The sequence below is a fragment of the Engystomops pustulosus genome, chromosome 10 (genome assembly GCF_040894005.1).
Source record: "Engystomops pustulosus chromosome 10, aEngPut4.maternal, whole genome shotgun sequence".
Taxonomy (NCBI): domain Eukaryota; kingdom Metazoa; phylum Chordata; class Amphibia; order Anura; family Leptodactylidae; genus Engystomops; species Engystomops pustulosus.
Genome location: NC_092420.1, coordinates 21,124,495 through 21,150,041, shown reverse-complemented (window position 1 = coordinate 21,150,041; position 25,547 = coordinate 21,124,495). Strand labels below are relative to the sequence as shown.

General features: G+C 41.7%; 2 protein-coding genes across 4 annotated transcripts in view; both read right to left on the bottom strand.

Annotated features, from left to right (window-relative positions):
• The window catches only part of FAM107A (family with sequence similarity 107 member A), a 104,786-nt gene extending 99,544 nt beyond the window's left edge, over window positions 1–5,242 (bottom strand). Inside the window, exon 1 of one of the 3 annotated variants that reach the window (XM_072128793.1) lies at window positions 4,922–5,242. In XM_072128793.1, the coding sequence (XP_071984894.1) occupies window positions 4,922–4,945 (24 nt within the window). In that variant the 5' untranslated portion in view covers window positions 4,946–5,242. The remainder of the gene's footprint in view (window positions 1–4,921) is intronic. The other 2 variants (XM_072128791.1, XM_072128794.1) reach the window with 2 other exon arrangements.
• A 7,748-nt stretch (window positions 5,243–12,990) lies between these two features.
• On the bottom strand, window positions 12,991–21,096 carry LOC140103877 (ficolin-1-like). Its single transcript, XM_072127172.1, has 9 exons — window positions 20,938–21,096; window positions 19,368–19,481; window positions 17,621–17,665; window positions 17,495–17,521; window positions 16,783–16,821; window positions 16,188–16,315; window positions 14,354–14,483; window positions 14,048–14,176; window positions 12,991–13,402 (listed from the first exon to the last, which is right to left on the bottom strand). Exons 1-9 carry the CDS (start codon window positions 21,023–21,025, stop codon window positions 13,155–13,157), a joined length of 948 nt encoding a protein of 315 aa, XP_071983273.1. The 5' UTR covers window positions 21,026–21,096; the 3' UTR covers window positions 12,991–13,154.
• Between the last annotated feature and the right edge of the window lie 4,451 nt (window positions 21,097–25,547).

The window sequence follows — 25,547 nt, the reverse complement described above, 5'->3', positions numbered from 1 at the left end:
CAAATGAATCCACCCAAAATAAATACTGTATATACACGAGCATAAGCCAACCTGAGTATAAGCCGAGACCCCTAATTTCAACACAAAAAACTGGGAAAACCTATTGACTCGAATGTATTGGTCACAGCCTCCCAGTATATTGCCAGCAAGACCATTGTAGTATATAGCCTGCCAGCCCCCTGTAGTGAATAGCCTGCCAGCCCCCTGTAGTATATAGCCTGCCCAGCTCCTGTAGTATATAGCCTGCCCAGTCTGTCTCCGATGCTGCCTCGGGTCCTCGGATTTACGTCAGCTGCTTGCCGACGTCATTGTTTGTGAGCTGCCGGCATTGCAAGGTGACCCGAAGAGGAGCGGAAAAACCCGAAGAGGATCCAAAGGACCCGCGGCGGCACCAGAGCATCGAAACAAGCCTAGGACCTACGGGTGACGTCAGAAAGGTGAGTTTTAACTATTTTTTTTCTTGACTCGAGTATAAGCCGAGTTAGGGTTTTTGAGAACAAATTTTGTGCTGAAAAACTAGGCTTATACTTGAGTATATATGGTACTTCACTAAAAATTATGGTTAAAAAGCATTACCCTTATCCATAAATGGTTCCTTTCCATGGCAGCAATGTTAAAAAATCAGTTATATGCAACTCACCAGAGGTGAGTCCAGTGTAACTACTTGAGTCCAATGAAGCCTTGCATATTTATGAGTTACTTGCATTGTCCCACCTCCTTATTCCTGATTGACAGGCTATGATATTCTGCTGTATGGAGAGCTCTGTTACATTACTGGGCACTTAATGTCATGTGGCCAGGATGACATCATCAATGGTCCTGTTACATTGGCAACGTCTAACTCATTCTTACAGAATGCCTTCATAGAGTATGGGGGAAAGTAGAAATCCCTTGAGGATGGCGAAGAGTATATGTCTATGGAGCCTTTTTTGATTTCATGTGATATGCATGGTATACAGTTTGCTAATGTTAGGAGGCTAAAGGACCTGTGATGATGTCACTCTGGTTACATGACGTGCCGAGAAGAGGCATGGGACATGGGAAGGAGTAGATGGGAGGGGCTGGCAAAGCAGAACAAGCCTTTTCTGATGCAAGGGAATATAATATGAAGTTGATTAATGTGGATGTAAGGGAAACATTTTTAGCTACTAGAAAGGTGTCAGTTAATAGGTTCTATAGGAACCTGTTACTAGCTGTAGATGTGAAATTGTGGCTCCCTTTAATCCAGTTTCTTAAAGGTTTGGTACAACTTACTGTATTTATCAGGCCTAACCTTAGAATCATTGGACTGACCTTAACATGTTCATTTATTGTAGTTATTCTAGGTTCGGTCCTGTAAATCCTGCAAGCACACAAAGTGAGTTTGTTTGTCGAAACTCGCCTGTGGGCAACAGGTTTAAGGCTCAATGACATTCACAGATGAATACCAAATGATCAGACGTGTTGCATCTATTGTCACATGTAAGTGGGTTCCTATATTGTTGATGGGCACTCTTGAAGGGGAGCCTATGTTCCTGGAGTCACCATTAGGGGCAGGGGCATTGCAGGGAGGGAAAGGGGTTGAGCTGAAATTTTTTTTAAAGATCTTTAGAAGATGGCTTATATTTGGACTTCAAGGACCAGCAGTGGAGAGGGATTTGGGAATAGTAGTGTACCATCAAGCCAACTCTTCAATATTCTTGCTTTGACCTTATCACTGAAACATAGATATAGGTCCTTCCTAACCTTTCCTGAGTGGTTGTGGCTTTGCCAAAATAAAAGTTTGCAATCCTGTGCCACTCATCTCAAGTTATATTAAACCAAGAGAAATATTGGTGGATCATAGGGGTCAATTATTAATATTCTTGGGTAATAGAGCTGCCATATCCACCATATTATCATCTATGCATTTGGGAGGTTTCCTGCTGGAATGTAAGCAATGCAATAAGCAGCTAACAAATAAGCAGATCATTCAGAGCATTTCACCTCTCAGGAACCCCACTGTGTGTTGACTGACTCTAATCATTCACATTCACCACCATAGACAGTAACAGCGTGGGATGCATATGGAGCAATGCGTCACAGAGACTCTTATTTGGCTTTTGTTCATATTCATCCATATGTTTTATTTACTATTTTCACAACTAATTTTACAAAATACATTATAAATGCTTCCAAAACAAAAAAAAAAAAAATTACTAAAACTTATAGGCCCCAAATTCCATTTTGTCTGTGAAGTTCCAGATTCTGTATATCTGTTTCTAGGAAAACCAGATGGAATTGTCATCAAACTTTCAAAGTCTTGTGTAAGAAATGTTTCTAATAACACAGAAAAAACATCACCCTCTCACATCTCTACCTTTACTGTACAAGACATTGAATGGGAATAATTACAGAGAATAGTCATAATTAGAGAATCATTGCTATTTCCTTTGATAAATTGCAACGGTTAACGGATTGCAGCTTGAAGTAAATGGAGCTTCAAAAGCTTAAAAGCTTTGAAAAACCATTACTATATTTTGATAAATCGAGCATTTTTGGACTCGGCGATACCTAATGGGGGTCATTTACTAAGGGCCCGAATCGCGTTTTCCCGACGTGTTACCCGAATATTTCCGATTTGCGACGATTCTCCCTGAATTGCCCTAGGGATTTTGGCGCACGCGATCGGATTGTGGCGCATCGGCGCTGGCATGCACGCAAAGGAAATCGGGGGCATGGCCGAACGAAAACCCGGCGGATTCGGAAAAAAACGCCGCATTTAAAAAAAAAATTTGTCGCAGAGCTTGCCCTCACCTTCACTAGGAATAGGCCGGTGTACTTGAGTGCGTTCCAATGCTCTTCAGCGCAGCAGTGCCACCTGGTGGACGTCGGAGGAACTACCTTAATGAATCCCGGCCGGACCCGAATCCACCGCAGAGAACGCACCACTGGATCGTGAATGGACGGGGTAAGTAAATCTGCCCCAATGTGTTTATTATTTTTACTGTTTATTTATATTTATTTGACTTCTAGGGAAAGGGGTGTGATTTGCATTTTTAGGTTTTTTAAATATAATTTTTAAAAAATTTACTATTTTTCAGACCCCTTAGGATACTTTAACCCTAGATTGTCTGATTAATCCTACCATATACTACCATACTACTGAATCACACATATTAATGAATAGCTTAAAATGAGACAGCCTTGGGTCTTCGTAAGACCCGAGGCTGTTATGGCAACCCATCGCCGCCCTCTGATGATGTCATGGGGAACGACGATCTTCATGAAGATGGCAGCATTGCGGGCATCGATCGACTGGCTAGCACGGATCAGGGGTGTTACCTGCAAGTGTTTGCTGTCATATGCAGCAAAGACTTGCCGGCTATGGAGAGGGCTCAGCCTGTAAGCCATCTCTATTCACCCACAACCGACACGTGACATAGTTCTTTGTCGTTACGTGTCGGTAAGGGGTTAATTTGGCTCCTAAAACAGGGGAAACCCTCTATATGGCCCATATTCCCTAATAGGTAAAGACATTTCTCAGTGAACAGTTATGGGGGCACATTTATTAAGCGCCATGCGCCAGTTTTCTGTTGGCCATTGCATGTTCTTTTAGGTGCAAATTGTTTGCACAGGTATTTAATAAGCGTCCATCCCACATATCTGTCACACGCAAACCCTTTTGTGGTGTTGGACCGTGTACCAAATTTGTCATGCAAAGTCAGACAGAATTGTGTTGCATGCCCTAGGTTAAAGGTGCACCAAAAAAAAGTTAAACTGCGTTTAGCAAACTGCAACTGCACTTTTCTTAGTAAATCTGCCCCCATTGTCCACAGAGACTCTCTTGAGCATTTTTTTGATCTCATGGTGGTCTCAATGTTTAGAATTTATTGGCAAAAGTTACAACTTTGAAGGTGAGGGCCATTTAAGGAAATGGTTGTCTTGCAGAATATTTCCCTTTTAACATTTTTATATATTTAGTTCCTAGATAGTTTGGTGCAGATATCATACCTGTCACAGAAGTGGTGTAAAGCTGGGTATAGAGGACTGGATCAAATTTGTTCCTCTTACTAACTTGGGGCAGTTCCAATAAGCCACATTGAAGAAAACTCACAGTATATATTGTTATAGACCATTCATTGCGCTTTATGACAAAGAGTGTTGCAATAAATGGCAGCAGAAACATCAAACTGTTCAGAAGTCGGGATCTAATCACTAACGTCCTCCTGGAAAATATAGTTATGGCCTTATATTTATATTATTTAATGTTTGTGACACACTTTATATGTGACTCTTATTTTAGATGGTATCCTTATGGAATTTTATAGCATATTAAAGTACTGTAGATACATTCTGTGTTCTAATTCTATCAGTTCCCACATCCTTTTAAAGTTTCTTTTAGTACAGACGTCGTGGAAGCACATAGATTTGGCAAAAGTTGCAAAAAGAGGTGCCACACAATCCCTTTTTAAGTGTATGAATACCTTCCTAAAAGTTTATAAAATGAATTCAATATTTCACCCTTTACAAATTTCCCTGTACAAAGTATTTCAGCTCTGATCCGAAAATATCACGTGTATATAAACACACATGCATCCGTATCATCCATGCCAAGACAACCAATGCTTCTATATATCAATACGTAACACATATATAGGGCATGGGTGGCCTAACCAGTGATGTGTCAATCAATGACCCTTTAATGACTTCAAGACATATAACAGCCATGGACCTGTATAGTAGGAGGCTTGTCATTCAGTAGATTTGCCAATGAAATAGGAAACATCTTAGCGGGATGCAATATTAGGATCATCCTGTGTACTATTTGGAGTCTGTTAGTATAGTCATTCATTTATAGACCCTGCTCATATATGGAATTATGATCTCTGCATATAGTTACGGTACATTGGTATTTAAAAAAAAGCCTTTATTAAGATGGGAATGCAAAAAATCCCCATACCTTCTTTCCATGAGCCGCTCCCATGCTACGAGGAGCTGGAAATCCAATCTCCCCCCACGGAAAACACTGCAGCTCCTCACAATTAGGTCCTTGACTTTCTGAGAGTTGGCACTTTGCAGAGTGTGTATTGTCCACCCAGACTCCGGAAAGGCACAGACTGCATGAAACACACAGCCACTGGCACCCTGACAGCACCAGATTATTTCACCCAGCGAGGAGGAGAAATCCGCAGCATCTTAAAGGAGATGAACATTTTCACTTGTCTTTGGGATGAAGAGGGAACAATCTTTTCCTTGGTGGAGTGTTCATGCCGCGCACAATAGCACCTTTCACACAGTGCCTGCTGTTAAGCCGGGCTCCTGATTCAGAAAGACTGGACAAGATTAGAGTAATTGCTCCTGACAGCCCAACATGTCACAGAATGCCAAGCAGTTTTGTAAAGGGATTCAGGAAACGTTTGTAGTAGAGACGTAAAAAAAAGCTAATATTTTTATTGTACATGCACTTTAAATGTTGCAGTAATGATGGAAGTAATTTATTAGATTATGAATTAGTGTTAGATAGCGTATTATGCAGGGATTTACCTATAGTGAAGGGTGCAGGAGTAACATTTGCAATCAGGCCAAAGTTGCTGATGAGGCCTAACAGCATAAACCTTCCAAAGGTCCTGGATTAAGTAGGACAGTCCCATATTTTTAGGTATGTATCAGGATCTGACTCTTTCTGCATCCTCCCTACAATTTGGTTGGGGTGGTTAGAGAAAAGGGGTGCAGACAACAAAAAAGTAGACATAAGTGAAAAAGCAACATGAAGGCGGAATTATGAGTGTGGAGCTCACTATAGATGGGGGACATTATAATTGAGGCTATAGGAAGAGGGTATATGAGACTGGTTGGCACGATACATTCACATATCACCTAGAACAGCTATAGGGGGCCTTCAATGGTAGATCAAACCTCCTCTTTACATAACAATAAAAACACACAAACTCCTTTTTTCCGGGTGAAAAGTGGTCACAGCTTTATTCCCCGTACAACAATTTTAGAACGCTTAAGGCACTTGATTGACTTCCTGCTCATAAGGCTCCGCCGCTGTATGCCAGCTGGACTCCCATCTGGCAAGTTGGCCAACCGTGGCCCTGCTTCCACTGTTCTTCCCTTTCCTTCTCTATGCCAGAAACAAGCACAGAGAGTGGAAGTAGGAAGGCTGAGCAAAAGTACTTTGGGGGCATTGAAGAGCCAGAGCCCTAAAGCCCGGAGAGGGTCTGGTGACGCCCCCCGCAGCACTTGCAATTTATTGGTATAAAGATAAAAATACATTTTATAACTGAACTAACTTATTAATCCTGTTAATCAAAATATGCCGTATGTACACTGCTTGGAGATACCCAGCAGCATAAATGGCTGATAAATCGCAAACACAACAGTAGATTTCCTTTAATTGTAGGCCCAGTTCTGGATTATGTTTACAAAGCACATTTACGACATGGGACATACAGTACACTCTTAGGTGTCTGGTCTAGTGTTCCTTCTAGCTTGTAAGGGAAGTTATGGGGCAGCAGGACCTTGATTTTGATTTTATACTCAGCAATATAGACATAACTAGGAGAAGTTGGGCCCCAGGGCAGACCTTCAATGGGGTTCCCTTCCCCTCAATTATGATATACAACACTATAACTACATTTTAGTAAAAGAGTGGTGCAGATCCTCCACTTTTTAGTGTGTCAGGTTGGATGATGGGGCCCCCTGACACTGAGGGCCCCAAAACAGCTGCTACGGCTGCTACCACTGTAGTTACACCCCTGCTAGTACCATATGGAGGAAGCCCAGGACTCATGGCAGCCTTTGTGTAGTGGGGGTGAAGGGCTACACCAAGGGAGACTGTCATTGAAGTGCATAGTGCAGTAGCTTAGCCAACGGTAGTCCTGCCCCACCACTACACAATGGACAGCGCCGTCTTCTTCCATCTCTGTCTTCCGTCACATCCCCACACATCTCATAGTGATTACTTTTACTACAGAAATGCTGCCAATTTTCTATATCCTTAAGAGGATTTTTGTTTACTTTTACATTGTGTTAAATATATACTATAATAATCATTGTATACTACTGTATAGGCCCTAATAAAGATTGTACAATAAGAGTGTTTCCATGTATGTAAACAGAAGTGTATACGTTTCTGTATGAGTAAGGCCACATGCACACGAACCTATATGGCGGCTGTATGCTAGCCAAGCAAGCGGCAACTAGCATACAGCCACCATAGAAGTGCATTGTGCACGCCATGGTATCTTAAGAACATGCATGTGTCCTTGTATCATGTCGTCAGCGGAAGAAAGATAGAGCATGTTCTATCCTCTGTAGGAAATACGGTGCTGCATGGCTCCCTATGGAGAGGGGAGGTGTGAGGAACTGCTAAGTCGTGTGCATGAGGCTTTAACTCATCTGGGACCCAAGTCCTGAGTCTGTAGCGACGTCTTTAGACCTGGCTGCAGTTTTCTACTGCTCCCACACTAGCCGGAGCAGGACTCGGTCTCCGGTTGTCAGATACGCCCAAAGACCCAAGGGAGAAGGGAGATGTGGTTTTGTAACGTTTCCCTCTTCTTTGCCCCTAACAGCATCGTGCTGAATGAGCCTAAAACTTGTAAAAGAAAAAAAAATAAAGTAAAAAAAAAAATTATTGTCCCCCAGGGGTCTTTTATGACCTCATGGGGGCAAATAAAGTACAAATTCCCCCATATAATAACAGAATGCAAAAAAAAAAAAAAAGTTAAACCGGCGATTATGAAAATTCACTACAAAAACCCGGTCATTGGAGCCTTTTCAGCCTGCGTCACTAAGGGGTTAAATTGTACACATGTGTATATGAGTGTATTACAATATTATTATAATGCAGTGAATTGCACAACATATACTGTAAAACATAAAAAACATAAAGTCTGAATTTCATCTCCCCCACAGAAGGGGTTCGTAAAAGTCTTTGAATAACTTTATTGCACCCCTACATACATACATAAATTGGCAATGCCAGATGAACATGCATTTTGTTCTAATACTGTAGTATGGCAGTATATGATAGGATCGTACAGACAACTTAGGGTTAAAGTACCCTAGGGAGTCTGGATAGTAAAAATAAAAAAAAGGTTAAAAAAAATGATAATAAAAAACCCATAAAAACTCAAATCACCCCTCTTTCCCTAGAACTCATATAAATATAAATTAACAGTAAAAATTATAAACACATTAGGTATCGATGTGTCCGAAAATGCCCGATCTATCAAAATACAATAACGTTTTTTCACTGTGTTTAACCCCGTAACGGAAAATAGCGCCCAAATTGTTTTTGCCATTTAAAAAAAAATTTAAATTCTATAAAAAGTGATCAAAAGGTCGTACAGTCATAAAAATGATAACATTGTAAACGTCATCAAAAGCTGCAAAAAGGACACCTCCCAAAGCTCTAGTATAAAAAAGTTATTAGTGCCAGAAGATGGCAAAATCCCCCAAAAATTCTTGTACAGGAGGTTTTAATTTTTGTAAATGTGTGAAAACATTATAAAACCTATACAAATTCGGTATCCCCATAATCGTACCGACCCAAAAGAATAAAGTAGACATGTCATTTGGGGCATACAGTGAAATCCGTAAAATCCAAGCCCACAAGAATACGGCACAAATGCATTTTTTTACCAATTTCACTGCATTTGTAATTTTTTCCCACTTCCCAGTAGATGGCATGGAATATTAAATACCACCATTTTGAAGTGTCATTTGTTACGCAGAAAATAAGCCATAACACAGCTGTGTACATACAAAAATAAAAAAGTTATAGATTTTTGAAAGTGGGGAGTGAGAAATGAAAACGAAAAAGGGCTGTGGTGGGAAGGGGTTAATTAATATACTTGCATCTTCCAGCATACATAAAAAGACATCCTTATATACATATACGTGCAAATTGATATACAGTAAACTAACACATACACATATGACATATCACAAGCACATGTTATAGGAGGTCTAGTAAAATATACACAGTACTGAAAGGTATGCTCCACCAAGTGTCCACTAAAGCCATGCTCTACCAAAATGTGTCAGACTGTCCCCCACTTTCCAAACCTTCAAACCTAATCTGAAAACCCACCTGTTCAGGTTGGCTTACAACGCACATTGGGGGATATTTATCATACGTTGGCGCTCGTGCTGATAACCCAGCCGCTGCAAATTCGCAGAGCGATACATCAAGAGGCTTCTGCCTCTTGATGTATCGGGGCTGATTGCAGCACCGCATTTATCCTATGCCAGACAGGGCCTGGCGTAGAAAAAAATGCAGCTGGCGACTTTTCACGTATGAAAAGTCGCCGGCAGCAGCAAGTGCGCAGGCACGGGGACAGTAACGCCCCGCGCCGTCCCACTCCCGTCCGGCCGCACCCTCCGCTTGGCTGGCCATGCTCCCCCTTCACGCCCCACTGGCGTGAAGGTGGCAGATTGGGGCAAATAATCGCAAAAGGTAGCAATATCCTGGGCAATTGCCCAGTTTTCCTCTGGTCTGTAAAAGCAAATAAACTGTGTATGGAAGGAGAATTAACTTATCAGGCAATATCTAGAGATATCTCGCCCCACCTCAACTTGCACAGCCCCAGGAAAATATACTTAGTTTTTAAATTAATTTTATTCTCAGGCAGCCTGAATATTGTCTGGACAGTGCTAATTTTTTTTATTTATTTACAAATATCTACATGTCACTAGGCTTTCCTATTAACACTTAGGCTACATTCACACTAACGTATGGGGGACGTATATACGGCCGACGTATATACGGCCGATATACGTCCCCCATAGGCAGCAATGGGCGCACGGCACCCTACGGGAGCGGTACGTTGCAGCACACGTGCGGCACCGTACTTTTCCGTACCCGGGAAAAAGATAGGACCTGTCCTATCTTTTCCCGTAATGCGGCGCCGGGCGCCATAGGTTGCTATGGAGAGGGGCGGGGGTGAGCTGAGCTCACCTCCTCCTCCTCTCCCCGTGCACTGCCGTTGCCCGGTACGGGCGGGCAACGGCAGTGTGAATATAGCCTTATACAGTAAGTCATCAACCATTATTATAGAAATGTAATATTATAATGGTGCCACTAGAGGGAGACAGAGGGATAAAGTTGAGATCTATTGGACTGTGTTTTTTGGCGGGAGTTGTTACAGGTGTACTAATAAATCTTCCTTTTGTTATTTAACACTAAAATCTACACAGGTAATGTAAAAAAGAGATCTGCCACTTTCCATTTTCAGCTATTATTTCCACTCCTGATACACATCTGTGTAGGAAACATTTTAGTTTATACAAATGTATTCAATTTAATGGATGACTCATGTCTAAACTGCAAGGATTTAGTGCATGCACACACTTTATTTTGGTGTATTTTGATATTTAATGCAAATGTTGCTCCATTTTCCTTCATTCCAGTATTAAACTACTTTTCCTCAGAGATCACGTTCTCTTTACTGTAAAGAAATGCCCTGAAAACCGTTGTGCCAGTGTATAAAATGTAAAGTATATTTTACTCTACATATAAAATACCTAAAACAGTATTGTTGCAGAGAAATTTAAACACTTTACCTCAGATAATAATATAATTGTATGTTTCCTCAACTTAAAAAAAAAATTACCTCAAGAACATAATTGAAAAGATATGACTGCTGCACCATTTGCTGAGTGATAAAAAGTGACACAGAGGCTTTACAAATATGCTGCAATTGCTGTAATTTTTTAGACTATTTTTGATGTAAAAAAATAGTTAATTCTGCACCAATGGCTGCCAAAAACGGACATCTATATAGTCATTTGACATGTGAGAAATTGTATTTTTTTTTATAAAATTCAAGAAGGAACGGCCATGACTATACATGATATCATGGCTGCCAGCACTAATGGAGCAAAGACAAGGCCAGTGACAGTGATGAGGATAAAACTGAGAAAGAAAATGGCAGCCATAATCTATAAAGCAGATGAAGCCATGTAATAATGTCTATAGGTTTTGATATCATCATGACAGGGAACCAAGGGAGCAGGCAGCCATTTTGTGACTCATGACTAAAAAGTTTGTCTTTCTGCTTCTTGGGTTAAACATTAAAATGGTGCCCCCTGAACCCACTGAGGTAAAATATGTTTTGGATCATAATGAGAATATGAAAAGCTGCTCAGTATAATGTGTAGTAATTGGTAGAAGTAAATAGGGATGGCCACAAGCATAGTGAGACCTCCTCTCCTCTGTACAAAGGACATGTAACAATAACAACATGCGAACTTTGTCCTAATCTCTGCAGTGATGCACAAGACAACCTGTCTTCAGTAATGTCTAATTTTTGAAGAGAGGTAGGGAGTCAGATATGGGCTGTGAGGTGATTCAGATCATTGGAGATGACAGGAGTAACTGCTCTATAGACACAGGGAGAGAGAAATCAATGGAGAGTTTGCTGGGGAGAAAATTGATGGCTGTGAAGTTTTCATGACTGTCGAAGGTGGCCGATAATCCTGCCCATAGGGTTTACATGCACTAGATTGTTGGAACGACTGTGTTGCTGGCAGTAGTGCATCATAATAAAGGCGGCTTGGGCGGTAGCCACACAAATTTTATATTGGGAAGGACCATTACCCATGAAATCCTCATGCATCTGTTCCTGCTCTCAGTACACATGTACACAAGAGGCATTTGAAGGTCCTTCAAAAGTCCTGAAAGTGCAGACTGAAAACAGGCAGAAGGGACGCATCCTCCATTCCCCAAGAAGCTGATTCTAGTCCCTATAATCTAGTGGGAGCTATAATATTCACACAGCCCAGGGCCCATGGCAGTCTTAATCCGCCCCTGGTGAATTGTCCTTCTGCCAGGAAAAATACTCACCGATGCACCCACTGTATTAACTATATTTTGGTATGGTTTTCACAGACACACCCCAGTTTAAGTAACATATACAATACATGTATAGTGGATGTGCCCGCGCCCAGGAACTAAACCTGTACCATAACAGCTGGAGACAGTCGTGATTTTTTTTATGCCTAACAACTACAGGCAAACTTCTAAGATCACATTTGCCTCCTTTAAATAATTTTCATCTTTCAGAATATGATATTCAGCGCAACACCAAATAAATACACTATGCACAATATTGCATAGAGCTCTAACAAAATTGCAAGTTTTATCAATTCATGTATAGGACACTGCCATCTAGTGTCAAACATTGTAAATGCAGACACTTGAACCATAGGCCTCAAGAATTAGAATTATTATCCACATGGTTTCCAAATAGGTCATAGAAACCTGATAGCAGGCACAGAGAGACCTCAGGGCAATTTGGGGCACTAAACCACCAGTCCATGAGGATCAGTGGGAATTTAGTGTCCCAAATCACCTTGACAGGTTCACTTTAAAAAGTTCCTATGTTTTTCACAAACTGTAAACTAGTTCCTTTGTTTTTTTCTGTCCCAGGTGGGAATTGGAATAGATTTTGTGCCTAAATTTGCCACTTTTTGGAAAGTAATACTTCATAAATCTGTCTACCACATCTGGATTCACATTGTAACTCTGGAGGAAGTTGTCTGAAGTTTTAACTGGATTGGGTTGGCTGAATCTCACAAAAACTTGCAAATAACCAGATGTGACAATTTTCAAACATTTTTACGACCATGAATAATTCTCATTTAAATTTTATGCAGTTCCCAAATCCGTGGACCACAAGCACGCTTAGGACATCCCATGGTGATGTGCACGTATCAAAGAATGAAATAATGAAATATCTTCACTCATGACAAGTCCACCAAGAGCCTCTGGTACAAAAGCGAACTTAAAAAGTAAGTATATTTATTTTACGTGGGCATGAACTGATACCATTGGGAAGCCCTTAAAAGTTTAGGATACATCACATAGGTGTTAATGTTATAAAAAAGAGCTTGATCTTCTCATTCCAAAGGCTCGGTAGCAGCGACAAGGTTTGCCTATAGGTCTTTAAATTTAGGGTTATGATTTCATAAAGGATTTACTATCATTTGGGTTGACGAGTTCAATTTTCAATATTGAGATGAAGTTCAGAGAAAGCATTTATTTATACATTATGTAAGAGTGTACATATGCAAATCTGCCACAGAAAAGATCGTAACATGAATTGTTGGTACATAATAAAGAAATACAAGACCCCTTTACATTATAGATTGGAATTGCTGTGTGTTGTCAGTTACATTACTTATCAAACCGGCCTGAACTTCATTTCAGTTATTTTATAGGAATAATAGTCTCCTTTTCCTGTTTCCCATATTATTCCATCGGCATAGCTGGTGTGTTTTCCTCTCAGGTACAGTCCATTCAGATTAGCATTATGGCATTCTCCATACCACCAAGCACCTTTAAACATCACTGCACAATTATCTGCATGGATATCATTGTCTCTGTCTTTGGTTGAGAAGGGTCGGTCATTGTGATAACTGAGAGAGTCGCCTGAATGTGATAGAAAAATACAACAAAAATGTCAAGAGTAACTGCACCCTTATTGGGTTTATGATGTATTATACAGTAGGGCCTTCTTCATATGACTTTCCATGAACCAAAGCTGATCTTTTTCGGGATGCCCGGGCACATTTAGATATCTTACATACTGAGAGATTGGAAAGTGAAACTGTCACAAATACATAACAGGGATGGTACTAATAGACTTTTTACTGGTGCATTGCCATGAAACTTGATTTTTTATGGCAACAGTCAATTTATCCCCTAGTTCACCAAGATGGTGAGTAAATCCCATCTCTGGGCAGTAGCTCCCGAAGATCAGCGCAATGCTTGATAGTCTATTAGCAATCTCTGTACAGAGAATTGGCTCTCTGCACCGGCCCAGCTGCTGGTTCAACTTCCGAGCTGCTACCCTCACCATTTTGGCAACAATACAACTAACTTCACCCATTTAAGTAACCAAGAGGACCCTAAATGAGTTCTATCACATGCTACATGGGTTTTGTCTGCTTCAACACATTGGTCAAGTACACTCCAATGATTTGCTGTTCCAGAAATAGTATCAGCCCACACTGACATTGTGCCAACTCTAGAAATTATTTAGTATTGGCCATATAATGGATCAAGAGATATTACCTGCACTGCCTCCAGTGAATGCACCAATTTGCAGCTTATAATTGTCTCCTGAGAGGGCAAAAGAGGCATAAGTAGCAAAACTGTAGTTATTTTCATAATCTGTCAAATCAACTCGGAATTCATGGGATCCTGAAATGTAATAGATGTTCATAGTCACTGCATTGAAAGTCCTACAAGTTCATTAAGTTCAATGCTTGGTATATTTTAAGAGTAGGGTGTGCAGAGATTTAGTCTAGGGTGTCACTATGAGCACTTGTCCACAGCACAGGCAGAGGACTGAAGATCTAAGGGGGAAGGGGTAGTTACCTGAAGACGTGAGGCGTTGAATATTATCATTTCCTAACCAGAACTCAGTTAGTTGGTTACCAAATCCTCTCTTGTAGTCATTCCAATCTCTAAAAAAGTTCACAGTTCCATCGTACCGTCTCTGGAACACCTAAACATGAAGAAAGACTATGGAGATACATAAGAGAGCTATAATTCTTTCACCTTTTTAAGGGATCTAGCTATTTCCAACCTGGATCCCAGGGTCTTAGATGCTTTTGATACAACAATTGTTCCTCGTTCATTCCCCCTTTCCCTTACCTTTCCTCATACTCTCCCCCCCAACCTACCCCATCACTAACCTCCCTCTCAGATTTTTACCCCCAAGGCACGACAAGCAGATTAAGGAAATGTCTTCCCATTTGTTGGATAATCAATAAAAATCATTTATAAAAAAATTTTAAAAAATACTGAGAATTTCAATGGAGCAGGTAATGCTCGTGTAGACTGCCTTACTGTATGTGGTTCACATGGGCTGTTTATTTTGGAAACTGATGTAGCCTATGTTTCCTCCCTCCTAAACTGTTTACTCACTCGTCAATGTCTGCTAAATCTGTCTTAACCCCTTAAGGATGCAGGTTTTTTTTGCTCCTTTCTCGCTCTCCACCTTCAAAAATCCATAACTTTTTAATTTTTCCGTGTACTAAGCTGTGTGAGGGCTTAATTTCTGCATAACAAATTGTACTTCTCAGTGGCATTATTTATTATTCAATGCCGTTTACTGGGAAGCTGGAAAAATATTCCAAATGTGGAAAAAATCTGCTTTATTCTTTGGTTTGGTACGATCCCAGTGATATGAAATCTATACAGGTTTTACTGTGTTTTAATACATTTTCAAAAAGGAAACGAATGTGTACAAAAAAGAAAAATGACGTTTTCATTGCTACAATTTTGAGGATGCTGTTTTGAGCGCTATTTTCTGCTATGGGTGTCACCGCCGGTAATTTCTATTGTTTTTGAAACTTTTTTGAAACTTTTTTTTTTACTATTTTTTAGACCCTCTAGGGTACATTAACCCTAGATGGTCTGATCCTTCCTACCATAGACTGCAATACTACTGTATTTGCATAGTATTCATTACAATGAACCACTGGCTCATTATAACGAATCTATATAAAGCAGACAGCCACGGGTCTGACAGAGCTTTGCCGCCAGTATCGGAAGAGTTAATACGCGCGGTCGGGTATTAGCTGTGGGGGTTTGTGAGCCCTCTTCATACACCCTCTGCGCCGTACATGTACAGAGCGGAGAGTGAAGGGACAGTACAGGCAGTCCTCAGGTGATGTGCAAGATAGGTTCTGTAGGTGTGTACTTTAGTTGAATTTGTATGTAAATCGGAACTGTTATATTTTGTAAGTGTAACAAATTATTTTGATGACAATATGATTTTTGATATGCCGTGGAAACAAGAATGGACAATAAAGCTTCATTGCAAACACCTTTAATAACTTGTATTTTGATCATTGCAGTCTGGGGATAAATTTAAATTACAAGCATCCAGAGAGCTTGACCAGAGGTCAAAGTGGCCACATGGGTCTGTGTAACTAGGAATCATCTGTAAGTCGGGTGTTCTTAAGTTGAGGACTGCCTGCAATGGACTGGCTGCCCATAGATGTACAGTATATGGAGCAGGTGCTGTAGAGACGGTCATACACTCGCACAGACATGCTGCCGCAACTAATAGTGAGTATTTCAAGACACCTGTTTTATTCACCTCAGTAATGTTCAGTTCCGTGGTATATTGAGACTATCCCATTAATTAGAATTATAATAATTAATTAGTATTAATATAAAGTGAAGCTATGTTATGACTTACAATCCATCCTCCTCCATCTGTATCCATGTCACACATGACTGTAAGTGCAGTCTCTCCATCTGGATATATTTTGTACCAACCACTTAGAAATGAGCCTTGGTCCAGCAATTCCTTGCAATTTCGAGGAGCTGGAAAAAAATGTGTTCTGTTTCTGTTAGGAAATAAGTTACCTGAAATAGTGTGTAGACATGGAGATACAATCATGGTCTTTACATGGGTGCTGTCTTTAAAGGTCACACAGTGGGAGGGGGAAGTGCTGAGGGAGCAGAGGGATGGGTGAGACTTGCTCCTGCCTGTGAAGCCAGGGCAGGGACAGACTCAGATAGTGCCCCTATTAGCATAAATGTAAAAGTTGATTTTAGAAGGAAGGAGGCCAAGGATAAATCATATAAGAAGATTTCCTTAGTCAAGGTGTATTTATCTATTAGTAATTTTCCTTGATTTATCATGTTTGATTTATATGGTAGATTGGGGACACCAAACACATATATCCATTCCCTTGCGGGCAGGTTTGAATGGAGGAATCGATGTGCTGTGTATTATCTTTCTTCATATAATTTTAATATCATCTAGATTATATATAAATAAGTCTCACCATAGGCCAGACCCGAGAAAGCAGGTTCCCCTTTCTCTCCTTAAAAAAAAAAAACAATAATTAGATTCTAGCTCTAATGTCCCTTTTCTTCATTTTGCAGGTTTTCTCCCAATCTCTAGTGTTGATATTGAAAATAATGTCAAATGTATGACTATTTAATAACAAACAACATTTCTTAAAGCGAACCTATCACCAGGAATGTGCCTAAGGTTCCAATTGCCTAAGTTATGCTATTCTAAAAATGTCTATGTCAGTATTCTGAATCATTTTAGTAGTTAATATAAGTTTAATTCACATTACCTGGCTCCCTGCCAGCAGCGTGTAGTGAGTCCCGGGTGGCAGCTGCAGCCTGTATGTGCCAGTGTCTCCTCTTGCAATCTTCCTCTACTCCACATCATCTTGCTCTGTCTGCTCAATGCACATGACAGGAAGTGGGAAGGAGCTGCATGAGTGTGGGGGAGAGGAGACTGACACTAGTACACACAGGCTGCATCTGACCCCCCCTCCCCCCCAGGACTTGCCACATGGTGCTGGCAGGGAGCCAGGTAATGAGAATTAAACTGTAGTACTGATATTATTCATGCTGACAAAGGCATTATAATAGTCTAGTGGAACCTGTCACAATTTTAAAAAAGACAGGTGACAGGTTCACTTTAAATCACTGAGTTTGTATACATATTCTTCAGATATAGGTCTGTACTGATGATCTCACCTTTTTGTCCTGTTAATCCTATAGATCCTTAAGGAAAAAAAATTAAAAAAAGGTAAATGTTCATGTTTCCATGGCACCTTTACTTCTTTTTTTTAATGTTTGTTTGGTTATTATTTGATTGCAAACCTGGTTGTCCTGCAGGTCCGGCCTTTCCAACATCTCCTCTTGATCCTGAAACAAAGACAGCAATGATTATATCTTTCTAATATAAATATAAATATAAAGGCCCATTACCTCCACACTTAAGATGTCCCAACATAAAATTATAAAACACAATTTATAAGAAATCATATAAAAGCGGTCTACCTGATTGCCCTGCAAACCCTAGTGTTAAGGGACAACCAGGCGACATTCCCTTTCTGTGCTAGAGTGAAAAAACACAGAGACACATAAAGACAAGACAAAACACACACAAAGGGGCACATGTACTTGGTCTGGAGGAGTTCACCGAAAATGCATTGTCCGACGATCATGCACTCTGCCTCGATTCACTAAGATCATGCGCCCGATATCCTGCTTCCCCACTCAGGTCCGACAGAGTTCACCTTCTTCTTCCTGGTGCATGTAAGTGCATTGTCTTGCCACACAATTTGAAAATTAAATACCGTGCTCAGTCTGAATCAGTTGGATCGTCTGACGGCCCGACCCCCAATTTGTGTTGCATGGAAGCCGGAGCAGCTGCAACAGAAAATGATCGCTTGCGACACAATCCCAGCGCAGACATCTGTTAAATACCTGTCCAAGCCGTGCAAAGTGTGACGAAAGTGAGTAGGGCGACCCTTAGTAAATAAGCCCCAAAGTCTTCAGAGCTGGCTCACAACATAAAAGGAAAACGCAGTACAGACTCACAAGACAGAAGGGTAGACTGAATATAAGAAGAAACACCAGAGTACAAAATACAGGAATACAGGATACCAGGAGCTGACGACAAACTAGGTCTATAGCCAACACTGAATAAATGTGAGCAGATGATTGATGTGAGTCCTGGCCCTAATAATAATTATAATAATTCCTTTAGAACTCTGTCAGTCACAGTGGGTTTACTATTGATGAACTAGAGCAGAGCTGCAGGAGGATATGGGTGATGGTTCATTCAGTGTGCGACTTTAAAGAGTTATTCCCATTTTGGCAAATTAATGTGAGTGTTTATATTATAAAAAGTTATACAATTTTCCAATATACTTTCTGTATCAATTCCTCACAGTTTTCTAGATCTCTGCTTGTTGTCATTCTATAGAAAGCTTCTATTTTTACTACCAGTGGACAGAAATCTGACCATGGTCCTACAGCTCTGATAACTCTCTATGAGCCGTGCACCTGTGTGACCATGGTCGGATTTCTGTGCAGAGGAAGTAAACATAGAAGCTTTCTATGGAATTACAGCAAGCAGAGATATAGAAATCTGAAGAATTGATACAGAAAGTATATTAGAAAATTGTATAACTTTTTATAATACATACAATAACATTAATTTGCTGAAATGGGAATATCCCTTTAAGGAAGTAGATGAAAGGGCTGCATTGGATGGATTGTGTAAGAAGTGAAGAGAGAAATCAGCAAAGCTCTTCTCCATAGTCTGGTAACATGGAATGGCTACTACAAAACATAGTTACATATATATGCAGAGACATGTTTAATACAAGATATATATACTTGAGTATAAGCCTAGTTTTTCAGCCCAAAAAATGTGCTGAAACCCCAAACTCGGCTTATACTCGAGTAAAAAAAATATAGGTTTTACCAGGTTTTTGTGGTAAAATTAGGGGCCTCGGCTTATACTTGGGTCGGCTTATACTCGAGTATATACGGTAATTATTAAAAAGTGGCCAACCCCTTTAAGCCGCCCATAAATACAATGAAAATAAATATTCACCTTTCTCTCCTGCTGGACCTGTATCACCTTTATGTCCAGGCGATCCAGGGAGACCCGGACATCCGCGGAGGATTGTCAACTTATCAGTTTCTCCGATTGCCACATATTTAACTTCTGAAAGCAAAATTTGATAAAGTATGAGGATGATGTTGTATTTGCATATATTTGGTGAATAGATTTGCAATAGTATTGATTAAAATAGTTAGGGGGGGGGGGGTCCATAGCGCTACAGCTGACTTTATCGACAGGAAAAGGGATAAAACGTCTAATTACCGAGTTGTAGAGCTGGAGGTGGGATGTAGATGTCTAGCTCCCATCTGCTTTTAATAATACTGAGGTTTAAATAGATGACTGTACAAAATAGATATAGAGGATTCCAAATATATATCCCATATGTGTATCCGATTTTTTAAATCAATTGCAAATAGAGTTTAGGAATGTTTAACCTCATCTCGCTGTATAATAGCTTTTCTTGTAGCTCTTTATCTGCTTCTAAATAGATAAAAAAATACTTTTTGGTTCTTTTCCCTTGAGAGAACCAGAACCAGGGGCACATGCTGTAGATACCCCCTCCTCATGTAGTAACCAGGTCAGCAAAGTAAACCCCACATGCATAGCATTGCTGCATAAAACAAAGTCTTGAAAGGGTCGGAAACAAACAATGCCCACAAAGTGCCCATTGTTCATCATTGCCAGCAGTGTCCACAAAAAGCCATAATGTTACATATTTCTTATTATCTGAGAAACACCTTAAATGATAAAATCCTGGTTGCCTGTAACCTCACATGGGGAAATGCATTGTATATAGACATATACCACTGATGAACAGAGGCTTGGCTTCTCTGCTAATATTAGGCAAGTACAGGCGGTCCCCTACTTAAGAACATCCAACTTACAGACAACCCTTAGTTACAAACGGACCTTTGGTAATTGGTAATTTGCTGTACTTTAGCCTTAGGCTACAATATGCAGCTATAACATTTATCACAGGTGTCTGTAATGAAGCTTTAGTGATAATCCAAGTTCTTACGACAATCATTTTTAAAATCCAATAGTCACAGGGACCAAAAAAATTTTGGCTGGGGTTACAATTATAAAATATACAGTTCTGACTTCCATACAAATTCAACTTAAGAACAAACCTACAGAACCTATTTTGTATGTAACCCGGGGACTGCCTGTACAATATATACTGCTATTCCAGCAGCTTGTACAAACGAAATGTCATTATATATATATTTGTTTTAACAAAATTATCTGTTATTGACATCAAGGATATTATGCCAGCAAATAATACAAATATATAAATGGATATTTTACAAAATGATATATCTCTGATTTTAGAGGAACATAATCCTCCGTGATAAATACAGTTACCACTAGATACAGTTACCACTAGATACAGTTACCACTAGATACAGTAGCCATGTTAACTGTTGATTGAGCTGTAGATTAGTAATAAGGTTAATGCTAGGATAATGTTTAGTTTTTATAAAAAATTTTATAAAGGACTTCGCCAAAACATTGTATAGAATAATTTTTTTTCTAGTATTGATTTTTAATTACTCACCCGGGCAGGATTCTTCAGCGCTGTGAATACAGGTCACCAGGCAGAGAGCAGTGACCACCGACGTCCACATAGTGACTATACTCACCATCTGACCATCAGCTGCCTGACCAAATTGAGTTTCTCTCTGAGCCTTGTTATCAAATGTTACTTCCTTATTACAGCCTTTCTTTCCGCATAGTAAATGTTGCACAATTTACATGAATGCTTCTCTTTGTTGATCCTATCAGATTGGACATAGCTGTGATTGCATAGCCAATATCCATTGGAATATCTGTTATGTCTCAATACTATTCTTTGTAGAAGTATCTCCAAGGCTCTAACAACACAATTGCAATCATTTGGCAATCACAAGACTGGATATGTGCTTTTATTTTTTTCCAGTGGACCTGAAATAAAATGCATTATAAATACCATGGGCCATGTGATCTCAGACTGTCCATGAGTAAACGTCCTTAATATTATATTAACCCCTTACGGACAGTTTATAGCTTAAAGGGGTTGTTCACTTTCAGCAAATATTTGATATGGTTTCTATAATGAAAAGTTATACAAGTTTCCAATATACTTTCTGTATCAATTACTAAAATTTTCTAGATCTCTGCTTGCTGTCCTGCTATAGGATGCTCTTTGTTTACTTATAGTGGATATAATGGGGCATATTTACTAAGGGTCCGCTGACGCACTTTCGTTGGACTTTCTGACGTTTTCGGGTTTTGCACGGCTGTAACAAGTATCTAACTGGGGATTGTGTTGCACGCGATCAGATGGTGGCACAGTTGCGCCGGCTTTCATGCGACAGAAATTGGGGGTCGTGCCCTCCGACAATCTGACTGATTCGGACTGAACACAGGATTTAACTTTCAAATTGTGTAGCAAGATCAAGCACTTACATGCACCAAGAAGAAGAAGGTGAACTCTGTCGGACCTAAGGGGGGAAGCGGCACATGCAGGATATCGGGCGCACAATCTTAGTGAATCACGGCAGAGTGCATAATCGTCGGACAATGCACTTTCCGGGACTCCTCCGGATGGCTAAGTAAATGAGTCCCAATCTGTCCATGTGATGTGATGCACATGCAGTTGCACGAACCATTATTATCACAGAGAGTAATACCGTGTTTCCCCGAAAGTAAGACAGTGTCTTACATTCTTTTTACCCCCAAAAGTCCCACTATGTCTTACTTTCGGGGTATGTCTTATATTGGCGGAAAAATTACGATTTTTGTTTTAACCATAAAATTAACATTTATTAACAACCTGAACAGTATGGTATTCACCACAAAACAGTTTTATAAAAGCAGGTGCCAAGAATTACACAGTGTAAGGGGCATTATACAGTGTAAGGGCATTATACAGTGTGGGAGGTTATACAGTGTAAGGGGGGGCATTATACAGTGTAAGGGGGGCATTATACAGTGTAAGGGGGGCATTATACAGTGTAAGGGGGGCATTATACAGTGTAAGGGGGGCATTATACAGTGTGGGAGGTTATACAGTGTAAGGGGGGCATTATACAGTGTAAGGGGGGCATTATACAGTGTAAGGGGGGACATTATACAGTGTAAGGGGGGCATTATACAGTGTGGGAGGTTATACAGTGTAAGGGGGGGCATTATACAGTGTAAGGGGGGGCATTATACAGTGTAGGGGGGGCATTATACAGTGTAGGGGGGCATTATACAGTGTGGGAGGTTATACAGTGTAAGGGGGGCATTATACAGTGTAAGGGGGGCATCATACAGTGTGGGAGGTTATACATTGTGAGTAGGGGCATTATACAGTGCAGGGGGGATGGGTGTTTTAACACAAACCATAGAACTGTGCAAGCAAACACACTGACCCACACACTACATCATACCTCCCAACCGTCCCGTTTTGGGCGGGACAGTCCCGTTTTTTAACCCTTGTCCCGCCTGCACGCATCGTTAAGTGAAAGTCCCGTTTTTTTTGCGTTTTCACGGATTTTTCCGTCTTGTCCCGCCCCCGAGTCCCGCCCCCGTCCTGCTCAGGATACAGAGAAGCCAGGGGGCGGGGTGCAGCGTCCTCCTCCTCTCCAGCTCCCGGCTGTCTGCTGCAGAGCCGGCACCTCCCCCCATCCCCTCCCCTGGGAGGCAGAGCCCTCCCTGTCCTCAAGCTGCCACTTGCAGGCACATGGATGGATGGATGGATGGAGCAGTGCAGAGTGTCCTATTCTCTGCACTGCCCCTGCACAGCAGCCCCAGGGGATCAGCCTCCGTGCAGGCAGGAACTCTCCAGCTCTGCTACATCAATAGCTCCCTGCCCCCACCTCCTCCTGCTCTTCACTGAAGTTCGTCTGAAGTTCGTCTTTCAAAAATCAATAACTTTTTTATTTTTCCATGTACAGAGCTGTGTGCGGCCTGTTTCTGCGTAACAAATTATACTTCCTAGTGACAGTATTAAATATTCCAGGCCCTGTACTGGGAAGCGGGAAGGAAAATATCAAATGTGGTTTTTATGGCTTTCACTGCGCGCTCCATAGGACCCCTCCCCTTTACTGCGCTCCATAGGACCCCTCCCCTTTACTGCGCTCCATAGGACCCCTCCCCTTTACTGCGCTCCATAGGACCCCTCCCCTTTACTGCGACAACGAGCATGTCCCCCCCCCTAGACAACAAGCATTTCCCCCCCTAGACAACGAGCATTTCTCCCCCCCTGGACAACGAGCATGTGCCCCCCCCCCTAGACAACGAGCATGCCCCCCCCAGACAACGAGCATTTCCCCCCCCCCCTAGACAACGAGCATGTCTCCTCCCGACTCCTAGACAACGAGCATGTCCCCCCCCCCCTAGACAACGAGCATTTCCCCCCCCCCCTAGACAACGAGCATGTCTACCCCTGACCCCTAGACAACGAGCATGTCCTCCCCTGTGGCTGCGTGCCCTTTTTTGTGTGTTTGTGTTATTTTTGTCTTCCAGGACCGTGCCTGCTGTGGACTGCTTCGGATTCGAAGGATTACGTCGATGACCGACATTTCTAACAAATAAAATGGTCAACGAGGGTGTGTCTGCGTTTTTTGTTCAATAAAATTTTCTGAAAACGGTGTGATTATTTATTTTTTTGCGACACTCTTCATAGTTTGCCATAGTAGTGGTGCCGGCTAGGTGACGGTGCTCATTACTAAGGGCAGGCCTTAGTGTTTGCCTTAATTTTTTTGGCAAATTCACACTAACGCCCATACCATTACCCCGGTACCCACCGCCACCAGGGGTGCCGGGAAGAGCCAGGTACAAACCAGTACCTGACCGTCTATAGATGGTCAGGTGTTGGGGCGGCTGCAGGCTGTTATTGTTGCGCTGGGATAGCCCCCTAACAGTGGCCTATCCCAGCGCAGTAATGGCAGGCTGCTGCTGCTTTTTTGTATCAGGCTGATTTGAACAATAGGGGGCACCCCATGCCGTTTTTCACCCCATTTTTTTGTAAAAATGGGGGAAACAGCCTGGGAGCCCCCTTTAAAGGGGGAACCCCACGCATATTTTTGTCAAAAATTTGAAGAAAAAACGGCATGGGGTGCCCCTATTTTTCAAATCAGCCAGATACAAAAAAGCAGCAGCAACCTGCCATTACTGCGCTGGGATAGGCCACTGTTAGGGGGCTATTCCAGCGCAACAATAACAGCCTGCAGCCGCCCCACTACCTGACCATCTATAGACGGTCAGGTACTGGTTTGTACCCGGCTCTTCCCGGCACCCTTGGTGGCGGTGGGTACCGGGGTAATGGTATGGGCGTTAGTGTGAATTTGCCAAAAAAATTAAGGCAAACACTAAGGCCAGCCCTTAGTAATGAGCACCGTCACCTAGCCGGCACCACTACTATGGCAAACTATGAAGAGTGTCGCAAAAAAATAAATAATCACACCGTTTTCAGAAAATTTTATTTGACAAAAAACGCAGACACACCCTCGTTGACCATTTTATTTGTTAGAAATGTCGGTCATCGACGTAATCCTTTGAATCCGAAGCAGTCCACAGCAGGCACGGTCCTGGAAGACAAAAATAACACAAACACACAAAAAGGGCACGCAGCCACAGGGGAGGACATGCTCGTTGTCTAGGGGGGGGGACATGCTCGTTGTCTAGGGGGGGACATGCTCGTTGTCTAGGGGGGGCATGCTCGTTGTCTAGGGGGGGCATGCTCGTTGTCTGGGGGGGACATGCTCGTTGTCTAGGAGGGCATGCTCGTTGTCTGGGGGGGGCATGTTCGTTGTCTAGGGGAGGACATGCTCGTTGTCTAGGAGGGCATGCTCGTTGTCTGGGGGGGGCATGTTCGTTGTCTAGGGGAGGACATGCTCGTTGTCTAGGAGGGCATGCTCGTTGTCTGGGGGGGGGACATGCTCGTTGTCTAGGGGGAGTGGAATATGCCCCCCAATTATATACATAAATATACATTGGTGCCAGTGGATGCGTTGAAGGTATGAGCAGTGACGTGGCCAGGGGGTGTGGTTAGGGGGCGTGGCTAGGGTGTGGCTTCTGTGGGTAAAAAAATTCGCCGCGGCGCGCTTCGTGCGCCGCCATTTTGTCCCTCTTTCTCCTCCACAAAAGTTGGGAGGTATGCTACATGCATACATTATACATGTAAATAAACATGCACAC

What these genes read in the sequence shown, in the direction of transcription:
- LOC140103877 (XM_072127172.1), bottom strand. Translation starts at nt 21,025, where the DNA reads ATGGTGAGTATAGTCACTATGTGGACGTCGGTGGTCACTGCTCTCTGC. An exon ending in AGGTCCAGCAGGAGAGAAAG is followed by an intron (nt 17,666 to 19,367) that starts GTGAATATTTAT and finishes TCTTTGTTTCAG; the next exon opens with GATCAAGAGGAGATGTTGGA. An exon ending in AGGATTAACAGGACAAAAAG is followed by an intron (nt 16,822 to 17,494) that starts GTGAGATCATCA and finishes TTTTTTTTTAAG; the next exon opens with GAGAGAAAGGGGAACCTGCT.